General features: G+C 50.6%; 1 protein-coding gene across 1 annotated transcript; it reads left to right on the top strand.

Moving 5' to 3' along the window:
• The first annotated feature begins 9,414 nt into the window (after window positions 1-9,414).
• Window positions 9,415-18,890, top strand: ENHO (energy homeostasis associated). The gene is made up of 2 exons (XM_081881738.1): window positions 9,415-9,553; window positions 16,707-18,890. The coding sequence occupies exon 2, from the start codon at window positions 17,195-17,197 to the stop codon at window positions 17,378-17,380; it is 186 nt and encodes a 61-aa protein (XP_081737864.1). The 5' UTR covers window positions 9,415-9,553; window positions 16,707-17,194; the 3' UTR covers window positions 17,381-18,890.
• Window positions 18,891-20,101: the final 1,211 nt, after the last annotated feature.

Here is a 20,101-nt window from a genome sequence, read left to right as displayed (position 1 = left end):
CCAATCTTCTTCCACCAACTCTTCTCCCTGGTCTCGGATTCTGCCAGTCATTTCCGCCATTTCCATGTAGTCCATTACTTGCATCTGCCATTCTTCCAAGGTGGGTAGATCTTGTGTCTTCCAATGCTTTGCGATGAGTATTCTTGCTGCTGCTGTAGCGTACATAAAGAAAGTTCTATCCTTCTTTGACACCAATTGGCCGACCATGCCCAGGAGAAAGGCCTCTGGTTTCTTCAGGAAGGTATATTTAAATACCTTTTTCATTTCATTATAAATCATCTCCCAGAAAGCCTTAATCCTTGGGCACGTCCACCAAAGGTGAAAAAATGTACCTTCAGTTTCTTTACATTTCCAACATTTATTATCGGGCAAATGATAGATTTTTGCAAGCTTGACTGGGGTCATGTACCACCTGTACATCATTTTCATAATATTCTCTCTTAGGGCATTACATGCCGTAAATTTAACCCCAGTGGTCCACAACTGCTCCCAGTCAGCAAACATAATATTATGACCTATATCTTGTGCCCATTTTATCATAGCAGATTTTCTTCCTCAGTGTTCCATTTCAACAGCAAATTATACATTCTTGATAGTATCTTAGCATTGGGTGGCCAGGCGGAACAACTCTGTCTTCCAGGCCCTGTGGAAAGAAATCAGGTGCTGCAGGGCCCTGGTCTCATGAGACACAGTGTTCCACCAGGCTGGGGCCAGTGTTGAAAAGGCCCTGGCTCTGGTTGAGGCTAATCTGACTTCCTTAGGGCCCGGGACCTCAAGGGTGTTGCTATTTATGGACCTTAAGATGGAGGTGGAAACCTTTAACAGTAAGGACTAGCCGCTCGAGATTGCACAGAACAGATTTGTTCCTTTTGTTTATTTAAAAGCATTTATATTCTGTGTAATACTTTAAAAACCTCTTGATTGGCAAGATAAAATGGTCTCCAGGCTATTTCCCACCCTTTCTCACTTTACAGAGGAAGCGACAGAACACAAGAGTTTAATAGTGAGCTGGAACCCACAACAGCACCCCACAACTTGGTGCCCCTGCTGTTGCAGGCAAAGCAACACCAGGCAAAGTCAGGCTTGCTTCGCAGTGTCTTGTTACATTGGGGCCCTTTCTCTGAGCTCTCCGGGGCTGATTTGCACCCCTCCACCTTCGGTTCTCTTGCACTTCTCTCGTAAAAAGAGGGATGGAACGTGGAATCCAGATGGCAGGCAGAGCGTGCATCTGTCAGAGTCAGTAATAGAAAGCAACAGAGCCTGGTGAAATCGCATTAGCTGCTTTCTGCTTTCTGCATCTTATTAAACAGCCTGGGAGGAGAGCTCTAGGACCCTTATTCTGGAGTGTGTGTGTGTGTGTGTGTGTTGGAGAGAGGGAGAGAGAGAGAGAGAGAGAGAGAGAAATTCTCAAATGTTAAACTCCCAGTATGTTTCTGAGCACAATTCAAAGTGTTAGTGCTGACCTTGAAAGCCCTAAACGGCCTCGATCCAGTATATCTGAAGGAGCGTCTTCTCCCCATCGTTCTGCTTGGACACTGAGGTCCAGCGCTGAGGGCCTTTGGCAGTTCCCTTGCTGCGAGAAGCAAAGCTACAGGGAACCAGGCAGAGGGCCTTCTCAGTAGTGGCGCCCGCCCTGTGAAACACCCTCCCATCAGATGTCAAAGAGATAAACAACTACGTGACATTTAGAAGACATCTGAAGGCAGTGCTGTTTAGGGAAGCTTTTAATGTTTAACAGACCACTGTATTTTAATACTTTGTTGGAAGCAGCCCAGGGTGGCTGGGAAGACCCAGCCAGATGGGCGGGGTATAAATAATGAAATATTATTAATTATTATTATTAGAGCCTGTAAGATTCCTCTATCCATTTCATATCAGTATGCAAACATCAGCCTTCGCCTCTGCAGCTGCTGGTTGTCGCTCCATCCTTTTTGTGTTTTGCTCTTCCTCACATTCCTCCAAGCTGTGACCCTCCTTCACACGGTGCATATTTAACCTGCGGAACTCCCTGCCACAGGAGGCAGCAATGGCCACCAAACTGGATGGCTTAAAAAAACGACCAGACCAATTCATGGAGGAGAGGGCCGTCGATGGCTTTTGCGCTCGGATCCAGCTTGCTTCCAGTCAGCTCCTGTGAGAACAGGATGCTGGAGTGGATGGGCCATGGGCCTGATCCTGCAGGGATCTTCTTAACGTTCTTACACAGTAATTTCACTATCGGCTAAGCTGCAAGGAAACACAGTTGTCTAAGGCTTCACCGAATGTGCATTCACCAGTGCACGCAGTAAAAGGAAAATGAATGCAAGTGCCACACATGGCAATTTACTGGCTTGCCAGCTTCTCCTAGTGTAAAAAGTCCAGGATGTATTTTCCAGCAATCTTACAATATTGTTCAGGTTGGCATACACTCCTGTTGTGCAGGGATTTCATTTTTCAGATGTCAATTCTAGGATATTCTAGATGTCAATTCTTTGGATTTCCAGTACAGTGGTACCTTGGGTTACAAACGCTTCAGGTTTCATACACTTCAGGTTACAGACTCCGCTAACCCAGAAATAGTAACTCGGGTTAAGAACTTTGCTTCAGGATGAGAACAGAAATTGTGCTCCGGCAGCACAGCGGCAGCAGGAGGCCCCATTAGCTAAAGTGGTGCTTCAGGTTAAGAACAGTTTCAGGTAAAGAACGGACCTCCGGAACGAATTAAGTACACAACCAGAGGTACCACTGTATAGAATATTGGCGGTGGCTGCACTCTGTCACTATACCTCAGTACATGTAGTTACAAGAGTCTCAGGCTTGGAGTGAGGCAGTATTGCAGAATGTGCAGAGTGGATAAAACCATTTCTTACGCTTGCAAAAAAATAAATAAATTGCCAGTGAAACTAAAGAATTTTAAGAAAATTGCAGCAGAAGACAGGCATGATATACAGACCCACACAAACTACTTGGACATGCTGGATGAAGTCAACTATGAAGTACCGGTAGCTGTTGCAGCTCCAGGCCAGCTATCACTGGTGTCTACAGCAGGAATAATTACCCCCTTCTGAAAAATGAAGTCCCTGCACAACAGGAGTGTGTTCCAACCTGAGCTTTTCCTAGTGAGCTATGCCGTCTGTAGGAAATTCATCCCATTTGAAAAAGCCTTAAAGTTCAGGACTCTTAGGCCCGGGGCTGGTGAGAGTTGCACTGAGAAGCACTCGGAGAGTGGCAGGTTGGGACAGGCTCCGTGGGCAGCCGTTTCAAGCTCCCACCCACATTTAGCGGCTTTATTAATCTAACTCCCTGTCCCGCCCTATTTTCAAAGGCCCCTTGATGAATAAAGATGAAAGCGTGGCGTGCCGTTTCATGATAACAATCTCCCCGCTCTGTTATCAAAATCTTTTAAGGGCAGATCAAGGCCTCTCAGAACGCTCCTACTGAACAATTATGAGTGTTCTTCGCTTCCTTGAAGTTGACTTGAGCTCAAAATGCAAAAAAAAAGCTGCTGGAATTTTGCTGCAATGGGAAGGCCCTGGAGGGAAGGATCCTGCAAACTGGACAGGCAAACAGCTCACAAAAGGCCACAAAAGGCAGGGCAGGAGTGTTGCAGAACACAGGAACTGGTTTTATGGGATTGTCAGGCTAGACAGCTGGAATATGTTGTCTTTTTATGTGTGTTTCTTTTACTCGAACCCGAGATCTAGCAACAAAAGCCCTACAGTTAGAACTGAAGGCCAGGGTACCTCAGAGCACATTCTTAGCCTAGGGGTTTATTTTCAGTACCAGAACGGAACTGAGTTTGCATTTCTCCCACACAAACATCCTAATACGGTTCATTTCATTTCTCTTCATTTCAGCCGCCCGATTCCCTCGGGAATGTTGCTTTGCTCCTGCCATTGTTAAAACAATTTTGAGGTCAGAAATCCTACAGCAGATCAGCCAGAGAACTCCCCACCGGATCCCGATTCAACTTCTGCAGCCCCCAGTATTAAAAGAGCTTCCTACACAATATGGTACAATTAGTGTGTGGTAATACAATTTAGTACACACCAGTTTTATTAGTACAATTTAGTACATGGCGCAAAAGAACAAAGGAATGAGGAGGGAAGAGGAAAGCAAGCCCTGGAGCAGCTGCCACTATTTTTAGCTTCTGAAACAGGGCAGCGTTTAAGGACAAGGAAACAACAGAGTCGTGGAGATGGAAGGAAACTTGCCAGATTCAGCCTGCTGCTGATGCAGGAAATCCATGGCTGCAGCATCCCTGCAAAATACAAAACAAAATAGATGAATACGCAAATGCTGAATTTTGCAGCTGGCATAACGGAGTCAGCCGGAGGCAGGTTAGTCGCAAGCACAAAGGACCTGGCATTGTTTCAGAACTGCCATGTTCCCAGAGCCCTGCCAACACAAGTCAATCTCCTTTTGCCAATGCTGTCCAAATTAGTGACAGTCCACCGAACAGAAATGCTGCCAGCCCTGTCCGTCATGCAGTTTTGGTTCCACCCAGAAGATGGCAGAAGTGACACAATGTCCAGTATTATAGAGAGCTTTGCAAAATTCTCCCCTCCTGGGTTCCACATCACTCCACAAAGGGTTTCAGTAAAAGGTAAAGGTAAAAGGACCCCTGACCTTAGGTCCAGTGGCGGACGACTCTGGGGTTGCGGCACTCATCTCGCTTTATTGGCCGAGGGAGCTGCCGTGCAGCTTCGCAGTGGACGGAAACGCCGTTTACCTTCCCGCCAGAGCGGTACCTATTTATCTACTTGCACTTTGATGTGCTTTTGAACTGCTAGGTTGGCAGGAGCAGGGACTGAGCAACGGGAGCTCACCCCATCGCGGGGGTTTGAACCGCCGACCTTCCGATCGGCAAGCCCTAGGCTCTGTGGTTTAGACCACAGTGCTACCCGCGTCCCTTAAACGGGTCAGTAGGAGAAATCATAGGCGGTGTGGGACCCCTCTGGCTCTGAGAGCCAATGGTCAGGCACAATCTGCATTCTAATGGACACAGGTATTTTGTGCTTTTTTTCCTGGGGGGACACATGCCCCTAAACATTTTGTGAATCTAAGTTTGGCCCCATTGAGGGGCAGTATTTCAACATGAGTAGGAAAATGAGAGTACTGTATCCCTATTTTTTTTTATAGGAAAAAAAAGCACTGCAGATATTATTGGCTTGTTCTGATGCAGCAGCTGGGTTTTTCATAAGCTGGATTCTTACTAAACGTTAGGAATCACTGTCTGAGGGCAGGAACCGTTCAACAGTGGAAGCTCTTGGTCTCTCCATCATTGCAGGTTTTTAAAGAGAGGTTGGATGGCCATCTGCTGGGGATTCTTTAGCTGTTATTCCTGCGTTGCCGGGGGCTGGACCAGATGGCCTCTGGGGGTCCCAACTCTATAATAATTAATAATAATAATAATTTATTATTTATACCCCGCTCATCTGGCTGGGCCTCCCCAGCCACTCTGGGCGGCTTCCATAGAAACCAAAAGTACAGTAAAATATCACACTTTAAGAACTTCCCTGAACAGGGCTGCCTTAAGATGTCTTCTGAATGTCAGGTAGTTGTTTATCGCTTTGACATCTGCTGGAAGGGCGTTCCACAGGGCGGGCGCCACTACCGAGAAGGCCCTCTGCCTGGTTCCCTGTAGCTTTGCTTCTCGCAATGAGGGAACTGCCAGAAGGCCCTCGGCGCTGGACCTCAGCATCCGGGCAGAACGATGGGGGTGGAGACGCTCCTTAAGGTATACTGGACCGAGGCCGTGATTCTACAAATTAGCTAATGCAGGACAGAGTGTAGAAGTCAAATCTATTAAAGCTGAATGTTCATTCCAGCCAGCAGAAGAATCGAAACAATGTGGGGATCGAAATTACAAACACATGCGAGAAATACGAAAAAGCCACATAATTTAAGCCTCCTGGCTTCCGCTCTGGCCAATACATTGCCAATACATTGCCATTTCCACCGATGGCTTTTTATTGGGCTTCTAAATCGAGACTCTCAGCCCGAGTCTCCTGTTGTGGTGATAAATGGGTTATTTTATCTCACGCTGGTTTTATATATATATGGATGTAACTGGATATTTTAAGCGTTCTAGAGGTTTCATTGTTATATGGTTTGTTCGCTTGCAGAAGCCTTGCCGAAAAAGCAGCACAGAAAGCTTTGAAATAAATAAAAAAACATCTTAAAAGCGACACACATTTCTCTGAAGATGGCAATCAGCACAAGATGACGGTTCTGTCTCTTGTTTCCTCTGTGCGTTCCAGTCCGTGGGATCAAACCTGCCTCTCCTGTTGTTTATGTTTTTTACCCATTTCTTGGTACTGTTTCAATTAAAATGACTGCTTCCCATATTATTGGCCCCATCAATCACATGTGCAAATTTGTCGTTTATCCTAAATTAGAAAGAAAAAGCAAGCTCCTGGCATCTCTTGAAGGCAGCGACCTGAACATCTTCTTCCCCAAATCCTCCTCTTACTTTCTCTGGATGTTGAAGCGCACACAGGGCTGTCCTTAGACAACCTCTACTACTCCTTCCTCTGGTCCAACTTTCCATGTGCCCCCACCCAGTCCGAGTCCTGCACAGACAAGGACAGCATCCCTCGCCCAACCAGTCCATCCACAGAAAAGGCGACAAGAAGCCGTAAAAATACAGCCACATCTTAAGACCATAAGAAGAGCTCATCTATATCATTCATTTACTGTAGGGCAGTCCAACAGGTTGATCGTGATCCACTGGTTGATTGTGGGGGGGTCCATGGTAGATCGTGGTCGATGGCCCCCCAAAATAATAAAGCTCAACAACCTTTGCTCCCTAAAAATCCAATGGGTAGATCACTGCCAGTTTTCTGATAGTGGATCGCAGTCTCTTGGAAGTTGGACATGTCTTATTTACTGCATTTAAATCTCACCCCCAAGGAGCTCAAAGGTGGCCTGCATGTTTCTCCCTCTCCTCATTTGATTCCCCCACAACATCCCTGTGAGGTAGGTTAGGCGAAGAGGCAGTGACAAGTTGACTCACTGAGCTCAAGTGCAGGATTTGAACTCTGGTCTTCCAGGTCCTAGTCCGGCACTCTAACCACTCTGCCACCCTAGCTCAAGTTTGGCAACCTGTTCTCACATGCGCCAATCAGCTGCCCCAACTGGAAACCCGCAAGCACAAGATCCGGGATCCGGGCACAAGAGCCCTCTCGCTTCCTGCAGTTTCCAGGAACTGGGATTCAGAAGCATGGCTGCCTCCAGCTGTGGAGGCAGAGCAGAGCCCTCCTGGTTAGTAGTAGTAGTAGTAGTAGTAATAATAATAATAATAATAATAATAATAATAATAATAATAATAATAATTTATTTATACCCTGCCCATCTGGCTGGGCTTCCCCAGCCACTCTGGGTGGTTTCCAACAAAATATTAAAATACCGTAATGCATCAAACATTAAATGTTTCCCTAAAGAGGGCTGCCTTCAGATGTCTTCTAAAAGTCTGGTAGTTGTTGTTCTCTTTGACATCTGTTGGGAGGGCATTCCACAGGGCGGGTGCCACCACCGAGAAGGCCCTCTGCCTGGTTCCCTGTAACTTGGCTTCTCGCAGGGAGGGAACTGCCAGAAGGCCCTCGGATCTGGACCTCAGTGTCTGGGCTGAACGTTGGAGGTGGAGACGCTCCTTCAGACATACTGGACCGAGGCTGTTTAGGCCTGTAGTAAACATTGGAGCCCTCTCGTCTATGAATTTAGCCAATCCTCTTTTAAAAACATCCAGGTTGGCAGCCATCACTGCCTCCTGTGGCAGTGAGTTGCATAGGCTAACTATGCAGAATGGAACTGTGGGTCCATCTAGTTCAGCATCGTCTACTACACGGACCTCCCAGCCCTCTCTAGAGATTCCCATGGGATGGACTGAGCTACAGCCCCTTCCCTAGCCTTGAGTTTCCAGAATGGCGGTTTCCACGACCCACTACTGTACACAACTTTTAGAAGACACCTGAGAGCAGCTCCGTATAGGGAAGTGTTTAATGTTTGACGTTTTATTATGTTTTTATACGTGCTGGGAGCTGCCCAGAATGGCTGGGGAAACCCAGCCAGATGGGTGGGGTATAAATATTATCATTATTGTATATTCTTCATTCCAGCAAGAATTTTAACCAGCAGTTTGATTCTGCAGCTTTCACTGATTTCCCCCCACTGCATCCTTCTTGACTGTTTATACACGATTGTACTGAAATGGCATCCAATTCCTTTATATCAAATAAAATAAATGAAAGCTCCAACTGCCCCCCTCCCAAACACCTGAAGCCTTCTCACTTTGATCGTACTGTGGAGAGAAGAAGCCACTAGTTGGAATAACCACATTACATATATATATATATGTGTGTGTGTGTGTGTGTGTGTGTATATACATACCAACTCTTCGTGACCCCATGGACCAGAGCACGCCAGGCCCTCCTGTCTTTCACTGCCTCCCGTAGTTTGGTATGGTAAACGGACCCCTGATCATTAGGTCCAGTCGTGGCCAACTCTGGGGTTGCAGCGCTCATCTCGCTTTATTGGCCAAGGGAGCCGGCGTCCAGCTTCCTGGTCATGTGGCCAGCTTGACTAAGCCGCTTCTGGCGAACCAGAGCAGCGCACGGAAACGCCATTTACCTTCCCGCCGGAGTGGTACCTATTTATCTACTTGCACTTTGACATGCTTTCGAACTGCAAGGTTGGCAGGAGCAGGGACTGAACAACGGGAGCTCACCCCATCGCGGGGATTCGAACTGCTGACCTTCTGATCGGCAAGTCCTAGGCTCTGTGGTTTAACCCACAGCATCACCCACATCCCATACACACACACACACACACACACACAGAGTGATATCTTGGGTTAAGTACTTAATTAGTTCCGGAGGTCCGTTCTTAACCTGAAGACCACTTTAGCTAATGGGGCCTCCCGCTGCCGCTGCGCCGCAGGAGCCCGATTTCTGTTCTCATCCTGAAGCAAAGTTCTTAACCTGAAGCACTATTTCTGTGCTAGTGGAGTCTGTAACCTGCAGTGTCTGTAACCTGAGGTACCACTGTATATATATCCACATATAGTATTATATCAGGGTTTCGAGCATCTCTCCTCCTTTCCTCCTTCACTTTATTTTCCGATACAAAATGAAGAAGCCACTCTGCACATGCTCAAGGGCGCCCGTGTTTTCAGCTCGGGGAGCGGCGACCAGGAGCCCTTCTCCAGGAAGCCGCTTCTCCGCGGTTTCCTCCTCCCAACGCCGCCGCGCGAACCCTCCCGCGGTTCGCCTCCGTCCCGCGATCCCGTCCCGCTGCGCGGACTCCGCCCCCCCGCGCCCAGCTGCTGCTCACGTGCGGCGAGGCCTGGGAGGGGGCGCGGCCTGGGAGGGCCAATGGGCTCCCCGCCAGCGTGAGCGCAGCCAATGGCGGGGCGGGGGCGGGGCCTCCTGCAGCCCTCCCGGCCCGCGGAGGAGAGCGCGAGGCAGGCGGGGGCCGGAGTCCGCGGACGGACGGAGCGAGGGAAGGAAGGAAGGAAGGAAGGAGGGCCGGCCGGCCAGCCAGCCTCGTATCCGCGGGGACTGCTCTCTGCCCGGTGAGTGCCTGGGGGTGAATGGAGGCGGCGAGAGCGCCTCTGAGCGCGTGCAGAGCGCCCGGAGAGGGAAGGCGGCGGGGCTTCCTCGCGAGGAAGCGGATCGGGATGCCGCGGGTTCTGATTCGGGAAAGCGAGGGATCGGGGCCAGAGGCAGCTCGCGGATCCGCCTCCCCCCCCCCCCCGTTTGCTTTTGCCTTCTTTTGCCGGACCGGCTTTTGCCGGACCGCTCCTCGAAGTGCGTTCACACGCACTTTGGACGCGCGTTATTGCCCCTTCCCAGGCGCTCCGGACCGACCGGCGTGCCCAGAATTCTCCGAGGCGGGAAGGTGCTGCCAAGGTATCGTGTGAACGCAGCCCCTTATGGACCCCGTCTCCACGAAGCTTCCCTGCTTCTCCCACTAAACGGCCCTCCATCAGTGATGCAGTTTTTGGCTGAAGCCACTTTGAGTTTGGGGGGTGGGGGGGGCGCGCTCTCCCTTGAGCTGCAAAGCTCTGGCCCTTTTGACTTTGCTCCTGAAAAGGAGGGGCGCTGGCAGCCGGCCCTCCCGGGATCCTTACCTGCCAATTTTCACCTGGCTCTGCACAGGTGAATGCTGAACAACTTCTTCTGGGCTGGGGGGGGGGCTCCAGGAATGAAGGAATCCCTCTAGGAATCCCAAGACTGGAAAGGTGCCCACCTGCTCCATCAGCTCACCTGGCAGTGGTCCCAGGAGGAAGAGGTCTGTCCGTGGGCCCGATCCTTTGGGAGCAAATGCGCTACAGAACCTGAGGATCCTAGGGATTTGGCTGGGCAAAGCAAATCAGGGCACTGCCAGTAACCTGTGATGGCGCCCGATCCCTTCCAATGAGAGGGGGAAATAGCAGAATATGTCAAATAGTCTTGCACGGCGGCGGCAATATTCCACTTGGAATTGACAGACAGGGATGTGCTGATCCTTGCTTAGCATGTTAAAGGTCCTGAGTTCAGTTTCCGGCATGTCCCATTAAACCTCTACAAAATCTATGGCAGCCTTCCTCAACTTCGGCCCTCCAGATGTTTTGAGAACTACAATTCCCATCATCCCTGGCAACTGGTCCTACTAGCTAAGGATCATGGGAGTTGTAGGCCAGAAACATCTGGAGGGCCGAGGTTGAGGAAGCCTGATCTATGGCCAAGTCATATTTTTATTATGCCAGCCGAACTGTAGAAATTAGTGGTTTTTTGCTTTCGTCTAATGGGCCAACCTGGCTCCCTTTGCACTTCCTACATTGGACTGAGCATTTGGGAAGCAGCTGTCCATCAGAAGATACCCAGTTTCCCCAGCCTGGTACTCTCCAGATGTTTTGGACTACAACTCCCATCAGCAGGTGTGGGATTTGTAGTACCTCAGCATCGGGGAGCCAAAGGTTTCTGCCACACCTGCAGAAGGTAGAATCATGGAAGTCTGGGTTTGTGTCACGCAGGTGTGAGGCCCCCATTCAATCTCCTGCGGGAAGTCCTGGAAAGTTGGAGAAGTTTGGGATATGGATGGGTCAACAGATTTAATTCTCTATAAGGCAGTCATATCTGTAAAAATGGGTGTTGTTGTGATCGACCTCACAAAGCTCACAAAACATTACCCAAATTTTCTTATTTTCTTTTTTTTAATGATATTTATTATAGTTTCCAATTAATACAGAAAATAAACATACACACACAAAAAAACACAAAAATACAAAAGCAAAAAAGAACAATTAAAACAAATATAATTTCCATTACTCATTTCCATTAACTTATTTCCCAGACCTCCTCTCACCTCCCCCTTTTGTATTCCCGTTCAGATTCTTATTTCAGCAAATCCTTATTATAACTTGTTATAACTTATCATATCTTATTGTTCAACCTCTGCGTTACAGCTGGTAACCACTTAATTTTTATCCAACATCACACTAATGTCCATTAATTTTATAATACTTCTGCAGATAGTCTTTGAATTTCTTCCAATCTTCCTCCACCGTCTCTTTTCCCTGGTCTCGGATTCTGCCGGTCATTTCTGCCAGTCCCATATAGTCTATCACCTTCAAACATTACCCAAATTTTCAAGGCATTTTGCACTCCGAAGTTTTGCAACAGCGCTCAGGAACCTCTCTCGGAAATTGCTGCGGGAATGGCTGGCTGGGGCTCTGGGATTGCAAATACCGAGAATAATTCTGGGCGTTGTTCAAGGCAGGTCCTTGCCCCGTATTCCTCAGCCATGAGTAACCAAAGCCAAGCCTAGTGTACAAAAAATGGGCTAGACCGTCTAAATACAAGCAAAATAAAGTGCTTAAATTAGATATGTGTGTATGTCTAGGGTGATGCAAATAACCCTCATTTGCATATGCCCCCCCCCCCGGAATTATCCAATTCAGAATTTCCTGGGAAACCCCCGTCTCTGGTCTCGGCACCTGCAGAGGAACAGACTAAGCGTGTTGCGGCTCTGCTTTTCAACACAGGGCACTTGGGGAGTTTCCTGCCTGGTTAAGGCACTGCCTGCTGGTGTTGTTGCTGCACTTTTGTGCAGAAGGACTTCAGCCAGGCTCTTTTCCTTACTATCATTTTGCAACGGCTCCAGGGGATTTTCCAGCCTTCCATTGTTTCGGGTGCCAAAACAGCACCCCCCCACCCCTGAGCAGGCATCTCCACCCACAAGCATGCAAGTAAGACCGAAACAACTGCTAGTTCAGGGAACATTTTCACATTCAACTTCCACATGCACAGGCTTCAAAAAACAATTTTCACGCTTCGGTTTCAAAGCCTAACAAGCTACAGCTGTTTTTTTCTGGGATTGTCTTTGTGAAGGTTTGGGACGAAGACCAGGGAGGGTCTTGGTCCTACTAATTCTTGTTTCTGAATTGAGGTTGAGATGTTCTGGCGTCCGAGACCACACAGTGAGTTTTGCTCCAGAGCTGGACTTCGGAAACTGCTTTCCCTAGTCATGAGGTCTGTTCCCTTGGACCACAGGAACTGCTTGTACCCTTTGGACAGCAACAATTGTCTCTTGTGGTAAAGATCCTCACTTGCTGCTCCTGGCTCCAGGGGGATTATGGGATGGAGGCGAGAAGACTGCTGATCTAGGCCAGCCTGCTCCTCCAACCTTGCCTGTTCTGTTGCAAGCACCCGGCTGGGCTCGGGTAATGAAATCCAGAAATTGCCCAAATCTTGCCTGGAAACTTTCTAACTGGTGCAGGGCCTCTGGCTTCAGCGAACTGGTGGCGGGCGTGTTTGTCAGGCTAAGTTTGAGTCTGGAATGAGTGTTTTATTTTAATGGAGAGGGAGGAATGTTTTCCAGAGTGACGGAATCGTTTCTCCAGGCCCAGATTCCCCTGCGCTCTGTTTTGCAAACTTGGCCCACCTCCTCTTGTTGGAGGAGACGGAAGGAGGAAGGCCATAGAAATGTAAGGAAAACCCTGGATCAGGCCAAAGGCCCATCTAGCCCAGCAGCCGGACAAGAGAGAGGTCCTACTCTAATGCTTAAATCCCCCAGAAACTTCTATTTCAGAGGCACACAGCCGCTGTGGCTGGACGTATTGCTCAGACATCACAGTTATTAGCCACTGGAAGTCTTTTCCTCCTCTTCCGTAAGTTTGTCTAATCTCCCTTTGCAGCCATCAAAGTTGGCGGAAATTATTATTTCTTGTATGCATTAGGAGGGAGAAAAATGTCTCTCTTTCCACTTTCCCCCACCATGCATAATTTTGTGCCCCTCCATCATGTTCTCCTTTAGTTTCCTCTTTCCTAAGCTAAAACTTGCAGCTTTGTCACGTTCCCTTGTGAGTTGTTGTTGTTGTTGTTGTGTGCCTCCTACGTTGCTCCAGTGTTGGTCTGGATGATCCTTGGGGTCCCTGTCCCAGCCCCCTGATCACCCGGCTTCTGATTTTCCGCTCCCTTTGGCATCCCTTTTGAAACTGCCCTCCAAGGCAACTGTGAGAGCCGTCTCTTATGGAGGTTTCTAAGCTGCCGCCTTTCAAGAGAGGCAAGCAATAACTGCTCACTTAAGACAGCATCTTCCTAGGTTAGGAGGATACGAGAGGAAGGCCCTGTGATTTCCATTTGGGTTGGGGTGTGTGTGTGTGGCTGGGTTCCTCTAAGGTCACCAGCGCTGCAATGTTCCCTCGAGACACGAAATGAGGTGGAAGATTCTGTTGCAGTGGCAGCCCTGGGGCTGGAGCAAATTGTTGGCCGCTCCAAAAAGCAGACTCAGCCGCTCGGAAGGGATTCGGCCGCCAAAGATGTGCGGGATCTCCTGTTCGCGGCGAGCCTGGACTCGTGCTTCTGCTTATGTAACTGAGGCTGGTGTGAGGTTCTTGCGGACTGAGGCTTCGGGGCACTCCGATGAGAGTCGGCCCCCCCCCCTCTGTGCTCTGTCCCTGGTGGAGACCAGGGTGAGCTGAGCCCATGATATTGCCCCACAGTGTCCCCAAAAGGGAAAATGGGTAGCATGCCCATGGAATGTTTAATATGCCTTTCCAATGCTTAGCAAGAGTCTCGAGCAGCCTGCCTCCATCTGGGGCTGCCCCATTTTGGCAAGGATGTTGTTAGACTACAACTCCTATCATCCCCGAGGGCGTTGGCCACACTGACCGGTGGGAGCAGGGAGTCTCAAAGCCCCTGGAGGGCAATAATAATAATAATAATAATAATTTATTATTTGTACCCCGCCCATCTGGCTGGTTTCCCCAGCCACTCTGGGCGGCTTCCAGCAAAGACCAAAAATACACTAAAATGTCACACATTAAAAACTTCCCTGAACAGGGCTGCCTTCAGATCTCTTCTAAAAGTCTGATAGTTGTTTTTCTCTTTGACATCTGGTGGGAGGGCATTCCACAGGGTGGGTGCCACCACTGAGAAGGCCCTCTGCCTGGTTCCCTGTAACTTGGCTTCTCGCAGTGAGGGAACCGCCAGAAGGCCCTCGGCGCTGGTCCTCAGTGTCCAGGCAGAATGATGGGGGTGGAGACGCTCCTTCAGGTATACTGGACCGAGGCCGTTTAGGGCTTTAAAGGTCAACACCAACACTTTGAATTGTGCTTGGAAACGTACTGGGAGCCAATGTAGGTCTTTCAAGACCGGTGTTATGTGGTCTCCCAGTCCCCAGTCTAGCTGCCGCATTCTGGATTAGTTTCAGTTTCCGGTTCACCTTCAAAGGTAGCCCCACGTAGAGCGCATTGCAGTAGTCCAAGTGGGAGATAACAAGGCCCTCCCGGCAGGGACATTCTGCTCTGCTAACTGGATTCAGGGTGCACCTGCATTTGCTCAGAAGCCACCCTTTGTTTTTAATTCACTGTCGGATGCTTAGCCGACGACGCTCAGCTCCATGGCGATGGTCGTAACTTCTTGGAAGTTTGTGTTTCCTCAGCTGTTTTGCAAGTTCCTTTGAAACAGAGACGTTCCTGTTCAGTGCCTTGCCTTTGCCGAAAGGAGAGTTTTGTTTGGCGGCAGTGAGGCTTGTGTTTCCCACTCTCCTTCCCAGTGCGATGATTCTGCTAAACCCCAGGAGCTCCCGGCTGGAGGGTTTCCGGGGTGCAAGTTTTCCAACCGGCGGGAGGCTGGGAAGGGAGGTAGACGTGGGGTTCAGCGCCTGGCAGAATCTGACCCTGGCTATCTGAAGGAGAACAAAGGCTGCGCTGTCCCTGGCGAATGAATGGCCTCCTCTGAGTAGCCGGGGGTGATATTTCCTAGGAGATGGCTCTGTGTTCTCAGCTATCTGGCAGTTCTGGCCTTGCAGTGCCAGCTGAGGCCCCGGCGGCCTTGACGTGAGCAGCAACGCAGCACCCAGCCCCTTGAAAAGAGGCCGCAACAGCAGCAAGGAGACACACCCCCCCCAAGTTACTCCCATGGGTGTTTCAATTGCATAATTCATTTGGCATTTTTGAGGTTTGATGGCTCCAGGTGTTTGGGGAAAGAGGAAAGGCGAGCTTCCAGTTTGACTGTCCACTGGGAGCCACTGGGCAGGGGGGAGGCAAGAGAGTGGAAGCAATCAGGGGGTGAAGCTCCTACGCCCGTCTTGACTCGAACTCAGGGCTCTCTTGGGGTTTCAGGCATTCATCCAATGCTGCCCAGAGGCTCTAAGCATTTAAGCATTTCCTCCTCAACCATGAGATATTATTATTATTATTATTATTATTATTATTAATAATAATAATAATAATAATAATACCCCACCCATCTGGCTGGGTTGCCCCAGCCACTCTGAGTTGCTTCCAGCACATATGAAAACATAACATTTCTCTAAAGTAGTCTGTCTTAAAGTTTTTATGTGTTTATATTTCTATCACACTTTTAAACTTAAAATCCATTTTTGTATATTGTTTTAAATGTTCGTTTTGCTATTGGGATTGTAGTTCCATTTGTGTTTCTCAAGCTGGTCTCTGACCGTAATAAATTTCATGTTTCATAACATCAGACATTAAAAACTTCCCAATACAGGGCTGCCTTCAGATGTCTTCTGAAAGTTGTGTTGTTCTTTAGCTCCTTGACATCTGATGGGAGGGCATTCCGCAGGGATTTGCCCAAGGCAAGAAAGTCAACACGCTGCGAATGGCCCACATTTTGGCCTTGTACGAATCGTGGAGAAGGGAGATGTTGTGGAGAAAGGGCAGCAGGACCCCAGAGCCGCCTCTGCGCAAGTGGGTGGCTCCTGGGGGCCATGGGAGGAAGTAGAGGGCCGCGCTGTGGCTTAAATGTGGTGGGAGACAAAGAGGGTTGAGGGAGACAGCTTAGAGCAGCCTTTCTCAATCTGTGGGTCCCCAGATGTTGTTGGACTACAACTCCCATCATTCCTAGCCAGCATGGCCAGTGGTCAGGGATGATGGAAGTTGTAGTCCAACATCATCTGGGGACCCACAGGTTGAGAACTGCTGGCTTAGAGGGAGTGTGGGGGGGGGTTCAAGGGGGGAGGCAAGGAAGACATGCATCTGAAGGATGTGTGTTTGGGGCAGGGAGGTGGCAGGTGTGTGAAATCCCAGAAGGGCAGGCGAGAATGTGCAATGGGGGCACAAGCCGTTCTGGGTTCTACGTGAGACCTGGGAGGTGAGATTTTTGTCAAATGCAGCTTCTCTGACACGGTGTGGGAAAACCTGCGCCTGCTCCTGGGATTGGTGTTGGTGTGGAAAAAACTATCTCCTAATTATGTCACGGCCTTTTCTGTTCCTGTAGGGATGCACTTTCACCCCAGAAGACTGGTGAGGGCACAGAAGCAGCCGTGACCTCCTTTGGCCCCTACTCTCTGCCTCGGGGACCTCATCTCGAGCACCGCCATCAAACAGGACCTTTGCATTTTGGTACAGCATCTGCAGAATCCGCCCAACAGGGAGAGTGACTTGCCGCCGTTTCGCAGGATGACCTCGGCGGATTCGAAGCCAGCCTCGTCGCGCAAAGAGGAGCGCCATGTGGCGTGTTAATGGCACTCGCTTAGAAAGTGGGGCTGCGGTTTTTCCACCAGGGGCGAAGCCATGTGGGCCTCTGGCAGCCCAGCCCTGGGGTAGCAAGGAGCGTTTCATGGTTCAAGGGAGGGAGAAGGAGAGAAGTGGAAGCAACGGGGCAGACCCGTCTTTGGAGAGAGCCTGTCGGCCGCATAGGCAGCGGCAAGACCTGCCTCTCTTAGCTGTGCCCTGAGTGCCACCTCCGCACCCCGGGGACCCAGGATGGGGGCAGGCCTCTCCACCGGGGCAGTCGTCGCTATCGTCTTCAACTGCGTCATCGCTTTCCTCATCCTCATCCTCTTCCTGATCCTCTGCAAGGCCTGCCGGACGCCATCTTGCCCCGACCAGAGCCCTTCTTCTGAGACGGACGACAGGGGGAACGAGGAGAAGTACCTGCTTCATCCATGACCCTGTCCAAAAGCCCCCGGAACGGGGATTTCAGCCTCCCCTGTCTAGAACCCAGTTCGGTCCAAAGGTCCTGAGAGAACCGTGGCCTCATCGCTGGGCAGCTTAGGGACACGGGGTGCTGGCCGCGGCAGCTCTGTTGCCTTTGAGACACAAGGGCAGGTGTCTTTGGGCCATGGAGGAAGGAGGCCTTCGCGGGAGCCCAGAGAAGGCTGAGTGGCGTTCGCAGCTGAGGCGCAGCAGGTGGAGGAACAAGCTGGGCTTGCTTCCACCATATTATTCAGGATTGCCTTGCGGGGGACTTGCCTGCGCCGAACTCAGAGGCTGGCCCTGTCAAGATGGCAGCCGGCGTGGCAGAACAAACGCAGCTTTGCCCGGGATCTTCCGGAACGTTCTGCCCCGCCAGCCAGGTTTCAGTAAAACCTCGGATGGTTCAGGGTCCCCTTGAAAAAGATTCCTATTTTCCTCTTGTGGAGGGGCCTCACCTCCGTCTCTTCGGGGGCCTCAAGGCAGCCCAGCGGCGGAAGGGGAGCAACCGAGCCATGTTCACAGATCAGTGCCTTTTTGGAAGCCGTCTCCTGCAGGCCGCTGGGCACGGACAAAGCGTGAGGGTTGGGGGGCAGTGCGGAAGAGCACCCCCTTCTCCGATGGATGAGCTGGGCTCCCTCTTTCCAGCAGCTGGTGTCGAAACCTGAGGGGGCAGACAAACCAGCTGGGTGATTGCAGGCTTTGGCCAACTGGGGTGCTGTTGGGCAAGAGTCCAGTTCTGGGTCAAGTAGTTTCTTTCCTGCCCACTCTCCAGATCTTGCCCCCCCCCCCATCTCAGTGATGGAAGTAGGGATCTAGGCCCCAGGGGAGACAGGTTGGGGTTTATACAGGTGTGCAGGGTTTGGGTAAAGGCTGGCAGTACTGGTAGAAGTGGAGGAAAGGGGCTGGGTTGAGAACGTGAGGTGGATTGTGATGAAGTGCCTCTTGGTCCAGAAACTTTGGCGATCTGCTCAGGCAAGCAGTGTTCTGTTGCACGCCCTCCTAAGTTCACCCATCTTTGCGGCAGAGTCTCGGGGTCTGTGAGGGCGCCTCCCTTCTCCTCCTCCTCCTCCTGGGGGGTCTCAGCCTTTCTCCCCCATCCACCCCAGTCACCTTATCTTAAGTGAAGCAATTTCCCAGCAGTCTTGCCCCAAGAGGCAGGAGCAAGGCAGGCGAACTAAGCAGAGTGTGTGTCGGGCCAGAACTGGGGTGGGTCTGGCACCCCAAAGCAGAGCCATTGCAGTAAAGAAGGGGGAAGTGGGGGTTTTGTGCCTGGTGCAGCAGGATTCCCAGGGAGTATATGTTTGTATGGTGGGGGGTCTCTGGGGGTCTCTCCGCTTCCTTGTGTTGCTAAGAGGCAGAGAGCTGCTAGTTCCCTTCTCATGCTAATGACTCTCCACTGGGCTTAACACGTCCTTTCCTGACTGTGATTTTACTGGAATAATGATAATAAAAAAAACTTGCCTAGTTTCTAGCAGACAGAAAACCTCTTGTGTTCCGCTTCTGTTTATGCTGGGCTTCCAGGGAGGGAGGGTGAAGGGGCCGTGCGCCCCTGAAAAGTGCTTAGCCCCCTTTCGGAGAGAGAGAGGCCAGAGTTGGGTGGGTTTGATGGAGGCAGCTGCGAGGCAAACGGCTTCCTCCTCCTGGCCGTGAGGACAGCACCGCTTGGCTTTCTACCTCAGCCCTTCATCACGCAGGGGCTTAATTGCACCAGACAGTTCTGTGTCAGCGCCTGGCAGCAAGGGAGCAAAAGTCCTTTGCTCTGGCCTGGGGTGGGCATGGAGGCATGCACAACAACAGGAGGAGCGAGGGTTAGACTGGAAGCACCCAGTTTTATTACCAGAATGGACAGGCTGAAGCTGGTGCTCAGAGAGCGTCTCGATTTCCCTCCCTTGTTGAAAGCAGGCCTGGGAGAGGAAGATTATAATTGACACGGGGGGCAAAGGGTTAAAAAGAACTCCCTCTGCCCCAGTGCTATGGGTCCCAATTTGGCTTGGGGGGGCCATGGGGGGTGGGCACATGCCATTTTGCAAAGATCAGCTAAAAGGTAAAGGGACCCCTGACCATTAGGTCCAGTCGTGGACGACTCTGGGGTTGCGGCGCTCATCTCGCTTTATTGGCCGAGGGAGCCGGCATACAGCTTCCAGGTCATGTGGCCAGCAGGACTAGGCTGCTTCTGGAGAACCAGAGCAGCGCACAGAAACGCCGTTTACCTTCCCGCTGGAGTGGTACCTATTTATCTACTTGCACTTTGAGGTGCTTTCGAACTGCTAGGTTGGCAAGAGCAGGGACCGAGCAATGGGAGCTCACCCTGTCACAGGGATTCGAACCGCCAACCTTCTGATCGGCAAGTCCTAGGCTCTGTGGTTTAACCCACAGCGCCACCCGCGTCCCATAGATTAGCTAGACAGCACCAAACTGCGTGACAGATATCACACATCCCCGTTTGGCCCTTTGTGGGATTCTCAGTAGGGTCTCTCTGGAGAACCATCTTTTTGATGGTAGATATTTTCTCACTCCAAGCCAGCAAGTGGCATTTTCTGCAGAGGGCAGGATTGGGCCTCTTCCTCGTGATCAGCTGCAGAGACAGCTTTGCATACACACACACACACACACACACACACACCCTCTTTCCCCCCCCCGCTCCTGATGTGCGGCTGGACGAGAGTCGTCCTGCATGCTCACTCTGCACAGCTG

Source organism: Podarcis erhardii (genome assembly GCF_964252035.2).
Source record: "Podarcis erhardii genome assembly, chromosome: 11".
In the NCBI taxonomy this organism is placed as follows: domain Eukaryota; kingdom Metazoa; phylum Chordata; class Lepidosauria; order Squamata; family Lacertidae; genus Podarcis; species Podarcis erhardii.
The sequence above is the reverse complement of the archived record's forward strand: the minus strand, read 5'-3'. Positions and strand labels throughout refer to the sequence as shown.

Coding starts and splice junctions, on each gene's coding strand:
- ENHO (XM_081881738.1), top strand. CDS start 17,195: ATGGGGGCAGGCCTCTCCACCGGGGCAGTCGTCGCTATCGTCTTCAAC.